This window comes from Urocampus carinirostris, chromosome 1, assembly GCF_059441175.1.
Source record: "Urocampus carinirostris isolate Australia breed hairy pipefish chromosome 1, RoL_Ucar_1.0, whole genome shotgun sequence".
Taxonomy (NCBI): Eukaryota; Metazoa; Chordata; class Actinopteri; order Syngnathiformes; family Syngnathidae; genus Urocampus; species Urocampus carinirostris.
The window spans coordinates 30,725,672-30,732,759 of record NC_142349.1 but is presented as its reverse complement, the minus strand read 5'-3'; the positions used below and the strand labels follow the sequence as shown (position 1 = coordinate 30,732,759).

The following is a 7,088-nucleotide window of genomic DNA, read 5'->3' as shown; positions in this document are numbered from 1 at the left end:
AAATTTGGACCGGCCAATTAACCTGACATGCATGTTTTGGGAATGTGGGAGGAAACCAGTGCGCCCGGAGGAAACCCACGCAATCACGGGGAGAACATGCAAACTCCACACCTCAGAACTGTGCCGCACATTCGCTAACCACTGCTTCGCCGTGCTGCATTGTAAAAACACATCTGCAGTAAACTTGGGCAGAATTACTACTTCCGGTCAGTTACTGGAAAAAACTACTGGTTTAAGACTGTACACTAAAAGGGCCTGTGACACTGAGCACATCCTGACGCCAAACAAACTTTTAATTGTACGCCAACTGCGGCAGATATTCATTATCATGAATAGTGTATTACCACTTGTGACCTTTTTTGTTCCGTGAATATACGTGGACTCACTTGCTCTTATAACTTTGTCAACTGAATTGATGACAGTAAGGCACGTTCTCTTGGACCCATCGATCTCAGTAAGTTGGGCATTGAGGGCAAATAGAAACATCAAATAACTGTGTTGAATGCCTGTACCCAGAGGGTATCATTTATTTCATTTTGAAATAGTACAATATCAATCTGATACGCATAGTGCTGAAAATGTGGCTTTCTGTTAAGGCAGGACTTTTTGAGACATTCCGTATTGAAACGTTTGATTGAAACATTTGCCAGAAAGGATTCAGATTAATCGGAGTGAGGATCTAACATGGAAACAAGATGACAAATAATAGTATGACATGTTTACACCGCAGAACAGAAAATGCTTAGGAATGATCGATGACATCTGGAACCACCACCTTGAAGACTGTATATGGACCACATCAAAGACAAACAGTAAAATCAAATGACACAACATTAACCTGGGTAAGATCGATGAGCTCTGCATTTATAATAAAGCAGTTGTCTGTCATTGATCTGAATACATTTCATATACATATTGTACAATTTGATAGATAAGCCCACATGGTTTTAAAAGTATATCTATTAGTCAGAGGATTGCACAATACTCAAAGAATGTGGGAGATCATTACTGTGTTACTAATAATTTATAAATAAGTTTGTTAATTAAACGTTAACTAAGTTGAGAATAAAATGTATCAATGTCCCTATTGTATGTAGTGATAAGGTGTGATATGAATTTTTGGGGAGCCAGAAGTCAAATAAAGGTTATCCACTTCCTAGTTTGTCTCTCAAATTCACTGTTCTACAGTAACATCATAGCGAATGTGTATCATTCAAACGCAATACTAACATAGGCAAAAAAAAAAACGTATACCTGATCTATTCATCCACCTTCTTTTACCTATGATATTCATCTCTTTGATGACTCTGGACTTTAGATGTTTTTAATCAAGCTTTTTGCTGCTTTGTTCATAATCAAGGTATGGAGCAGTATCCTCCGCATGCCCTGCCGCCTCCTTGCTCCTGATACCCCAGTCGCAGACTCTGACCCTGGCTTTCGCTCTCCCAAAGTCCAGGAGTTTGGAGGATCTTCTCTACCAGCTCCTCAAAGGCACACTGGACGCCGTCTTTGGTCTTTGCACTTGCCTCTGAATCAAAAAAAGGAAGGTGACCAGTAAACCAAAGTAACAAAATTTTTACAGTAATTCTTTGTACTTAGTGGACGTGCATTCCAAAAATGTCCTTCAGTAGCCAAAACTCGAAGTAGAAACATTTATTTATGTTTTTAATATGCAAGAACGAACCTGATTTACAGGCTCAAATATTTAGTTAACAAACAAAAAGTACTGTACTTTATAAACATTTTTTCTTAATTTTTCTTTTACAAATAACGTCTCTACTGTCAAATTAAAACTTTAAAAATAATCCTGCCGTTTTATTGCACAACTGTTTTTATTAAGGGCACAAGCCACTACACTTACTTTGAAGTCATCATGTGGATGTTATGGAAAACATCATTTTGGTCGCAAAAATATGTATATCTGGAGCCGCAAAATATTGAAAGCCTTATTAGAAAGGAAAATTATACTGTATCTATCCATATTCATTAAAAATAGTGAGAATGGGTGCTGTTTTGTCCAACAGAAACCACAGATTCTTTAATGATCAAACCTTCTTTAAAAAGGACCAGGTAGGCAAGAGAAACCTGAAAGTAAAAAAGATTAGTGAATATATAAAGTAAGTTTGTAAAGCTGATTTACGTGCAGACTCAATGCACAATGAAAATCTGCAATATTGTGAAACCGTGATAAGTAAGCCACTACAGAGTTTGAATGTGATGGCAATGACATTTTTAGAAAAAGTAGCAATGGATTATTAATTTTTCAAAAGACATGACTCGACCTAAGAAGCAAACTGACAACATATTTGCGTCTGGTTTGGCCAAAAGTCAATTAATAATGTCGCTACCCTTAAATGGAAGCTCCAATCCAAATCTAACCAAATTTCTCAGCGATGGCAAGTTAAGGTATGAGAATTATAAGTTCACAAAAGCATGCAGACAAGCATTCATTTTATCAACATTTCAATTATAAAGAAAATGGTCTGAAGATACTTAATCCATAAATACAAAAGCAAAATTAATCAGACCCAAATTACAAATAAAAAAGCATGACTTCCTGAGTTTTTACACAACTCTTTTCCAATTTGAACAATTTAAGTTGAGAGCTTTGAAGTCATGCACTACGTCTTTAGCCGAAAACTTACCAATAAAAAGCATCGCGTGCTTTCTTGCAAACTTCAGGCCATCATTTCTGTCCACTTCGTGATCATCCTAGAAAGATATAATTTTTTTAATGTGTACCGACCATTTCATGGCAACAATAGTACAGTTTACATCCTTTTAATTGGAACGAGAGGGATTACCATCACAATTTTGCTGATAAACGTGTTTTGTAAGGCCCTGTAATGGCGCACTGGAATTAGACCATGCTGCTCATATTTTGAGCACTAAGAGTACAAGCATGAGGTTTGAGTTTCTCCATTCTTAAATGGATTACTCGTTCATAGAACCACTTTGGTTTTATGCCTTGTGTTCACACTGAATTTCTTTTCTTCAGCTATTTTTTTTTGTTGGTGCCACTTTGAACTTTGGTTTTGAAATACAGGAATTGAAATACAAGGTATGCACCCCAATCCTGGCTTACTCACTACACACATCTAAGACAAATATGCAGAGTTCTTATTCGAATTTAAACTTTCTGTCACTCTGTTGGAAATGTCACAATGTATTTTGAAATATAAAGTGGGTCATACTTATTTGATTCCTTTTTTACCGAAAAAAGAACTCAGTTTTTTTTTGCATTTTATGAACAAGAGGTGGGATGACACAGATATATTAGAACAGGGATCCCCAGGATTTCCCCATTCAAATTTAAGACTTTATAGAAGCACATCCAATAAAATTTAAGACAAATCTCGCACCTATTCGGCCATACGGTCGCGGGAGTCAGGCGCCAGGTCATGAAGGACGCCCGCGCCCAACGCCACCCGGCAGCGACGAGGGGGACTTTATGTCGAAGGAGCGGGGAAGGTATTGCGTACCCGGCAGCTAAGGTTTGGTTTGCAAGGGAAGCCGGACCGCGGTGGCATCGAGGGGGGACTGGTCCCCGACCTGCCCGCAGCCACGCCTGGACTAAAAGTGGGACTGAAGTGGCTGTGAGCTATATCACGTAATCACAACTGGTAAGAAATAAAACATTTTAGAGTTAAATTAAAGACTTGTAGACAGACCTTTTTAATGGCTGCATTTGCAGTTATCAAATTTAATAGTTTTTCAAGTTTTCAACACCTTAGGGAATCCTGTAGTATATCACGGTATGGGCGCCATCATTTATGAGCCGAAAACATCGATGATCACAGTCGCAAAACACTAAAATCAAGCAAAACATCCATGTTTTTTTTTTTTTAGTAACAATATCCAAATCACTTGTGTGAATGATCAAAAATAAAAAATTCTCAAAGGCTCACACGCAGAGGAGAGGGCATGTCTGAGGAAATGGTACTCAATAGTTAAATGCGTCATCAGCAGACTTTGTCAGACAGTGTCATTTCCGAGAATTCTTATCATCCCCAGTGATTTATGGTATTTGATTATTGATTAACAACTACTTTAAAGCCCCGCACCAAAGGAAAGGCAGGGGAGGTGTTTTGCACCCACCAGCTGGGTATAATCCCTATAGGCTCTATATAAACCTATGTCTATATTTAAGAATAATTAGCGTAGTGTTTGTTATACTCAAATAAATACTTAAGTCCATGTTTCTGGTGAGGAATAGACAGTTGTAAATACATGAGACGCAGCAAAAAAACACTTAGGGACCAAGAAGGAAACAACAATGGTACTTCATTGATTCTGGGGGCATGCATATAAACACATATTTTATGTTCAAAGTTAGATATGGAAATGGCCTAATGTTGCTTGTGCTATGGCCCTACCAGCCGTGGCATTTTACAAGGCAATGTACTATCGGGTGAACTCTTGTCGCCAATCTAAAGGCAAAATCTAAAGCCCAAGCCCGGCCCGAGCGAGAAACGAATTTCAGGTCGGGCCTCTCTTTCACTACCTTTTTTTTATATTATCCACACAACATTTTCCTTTGTTTATTTTTCTTTGTAGAAGATCCGCGCAATAGATACCACTCCTTTTTACTCTCGCGCGGTGCAGTCCGTGTCGGCGCACATGGAGGAGCGATATGAAGTCGGACCCAAAGGAGCAGGCTCCTCCTCCAGAGTATTTACAGATAAATTATGAAAAATCAGGTTTGATTTGGGCCTGGCCGCTCAAATCAAGTTAAATGGTAGAGCTAGGGCTGGTTTGTTCTTTAATACACACATGCCTGGGTTGGGCTGTATTTTATAGACCCAATCTCACCTCTACACCAATCATATTATTGGATTATTCTGATTGGTCCAACTTTCCCAAACATGAAAACAGACCAATTGTGAGACATCCATTGTAAATGTACTTTTATATCAACAACAGCAGTTGGGTCTAAAATGGCGGTGCCCTGTTTGGCTGCAGCTGCATCAGCTCGCTACAGTTTAACTGTACGGGTCAGGTGTATCGACATTTCGTTCTGTGTGCATGGTTACAAAGAATGACAAGAAAAGTAAATTCTTCTTCTTCTTCAATGCGTCTTGAAAACGATGAAATAAATACTCTCTCGACTCACCCTATCGATCTTGTTGCCGACAAGCATTTTTACGATATCATTACGAGTCGTGTAGGTTTCCAGTTCATTCAGCCAGTTCTCCAATTTTGTAAAGGTGTCACGCTTTGTAACATCATACACTGTCAAGACAAAACATGTATACGATCAGACAGTGTTGTGCCATCACTTATTACCCGTACTGTGTCATAACAATTTACGTTTTTGGTAATGGAAAAAGGATTTCACATCCAAAACATTTTTAGACCAAAATTAAAACACAATGGTTAGACAGAAGAGCGTGAGTGGGATTAAAAAACAAACACACATACCGAGTATGACTCCTTGGGCACCACGATAATAACTGGGTGTTAGAGTACGAAACCTTTCTTGGCCAGCTGTGTCCTAAAAATAGGGCACAAAAATAAGAAAATAAATCAAATATTGCACCAAAACAAAAACAAAAAAACTAATAAACTGCTGAAGCATTATAATCTAGTCGTTTACTATCGCAATATTGTAGAACCATCCCATAAACCAGTAAAACAAAGTGGGCCGATGATTAAACACGCCACAGACACTCAATGTTTTAAACTGACAAGAGCAAAAATAATTTTACATTTATTTTTGATACTTTATCCACAAGAGTTTACATGTTGATGTACATAAGACATTACAAGAATTGTGTCCTCCAGAAACGCAGCTATATTCCACATTTCTTCATGGTAAAAACACATAAGATGGCTTATAGAAGCTGTTGTGATTGCTAGACTTACGATGCTGATAAAGTATATGGTTTGATGCTAGAGCATAGTGTTGGCATGCAAAAAGAGGACGTGAACCTACCAATATCCAGCGATCATTGTTTTGTCCTAAACAATGCCAAGACCAAACCTAGGCCCTTGATTCTATGTTAAAACTGATAAGCCCTTTTTGCACGTCCCACAGAGGAAGGGAAATTTGCTTGATTATTTTGTCCAATTTTGCTGCAATGTCACAACCCAGTGGAAATATATTGCACTACATCGTGTTTTTCTAGGGGTCGCATTTCAATAAAATGTGTCAAGATCATAATCCGTTTTACCCAGATGGCAAGTTTTGCTTGATTTCCGTCGATTGCCAAGGTCTTCACTTTGAAATCCACACCTTAATCGGCGAGAAATCAAGTGAAAAAAAGTGAACAAAAGACACATTTGAAAGTTATAAAAAGGATGAAAAAAATCGTGCGTTAGGCTTACCTATTGTCGCTGACTGCTCTGGATCAAATGTGTCCTCTGTGAATCTTAGGAGGAGGCTGTTGGCAAAGGGAATGCAGTTCATTTCAACATGTTAAGCCCTCTAGACATAGTATGTAACAGGAGACGTCCCAACATCGATTAAATCCGGAGTTAAATTGGCCAAATTAATAGGTGGTAATAGTGTTAAAGACCACCAAGTCCCCTTGTGAAAAATATAATAATAATGTGTCGGAACCAAAGTTGGGCATTGCAGGGCTAAGAACCTGACGACAACAGACTTACCAGGCTACGTTAGCAAGCTAGCTCAGAGAAAAACAAACCTGGACTTCCCCACTCCACTTTCGCCAATTATCAACAGTTTCAGAGTTGTCAGCACGTCGTCTTCCATATTCTGACGTTACGCTGGCGAGTTGGGCAATAAGCAGCGCTTTTAAAAACAATGTTGCATATGTTTAGTGGTTCTTAAGTCAATATTGTGTGTAGCTTGGCAGCCAAGGCGCACGACTTCCGCCCAACGTGTAAGCCTGACGTCACCGATGGCTCCTAAAACGATTGCGTCAGTGATAATTTTTCTACCTGTAAAGGTTTATTCCCGTAAAAACATATATTTGTAGCTGTTAATGAGTGTAATATGTTTTTAAGTCACTCGTTGTCTCCTCTTGTTGCTTAGAAAGAAAGCGACGAAAACATAAGGTTAATGAGTAAAGGGATGGCCAAATTGTAAAACGTAAATTTTGAGAAAATAGTACATGTTCTTTTGC

At 38.6% G+C, this 7,088-nt stretch overlaps 1 protein-coding gene across 1 annotated transcript; it reads right to left on the bottom strand.

The window, feature by feature from the left end:
* Positions 1-494: 494 nt before the first annotated feature.
* Positions 495-6,851, bottom strand: LOC148374285 (ras-related protein Rab-18-like). The gene is made up of 7 exons (XM_088334827.1): positions 6,648-6,851; positions 6,328-6,383; positions 6,174-6,235; positions 5,422-5,494; positions 5,114-5,232; positions 2,646-2,712; positions 495-1,528 (listed from the first exon to the last, which is right to left on the bottom strand). The coding sequence occupies exons 1-7, from the start codon at positions 6,713-6,715 to the stop codon at positions 1,356-1,358; spliced, it is 618 nt and encodes a 205-aa protein (XP_088190953.1). The 5' UTR covers positions 6,716-6,851; the 3' UTR covers positions 495-1,355.
* Between the last annotated feature and the right edge of the window lie 237 nt (positions 6,852-7,088).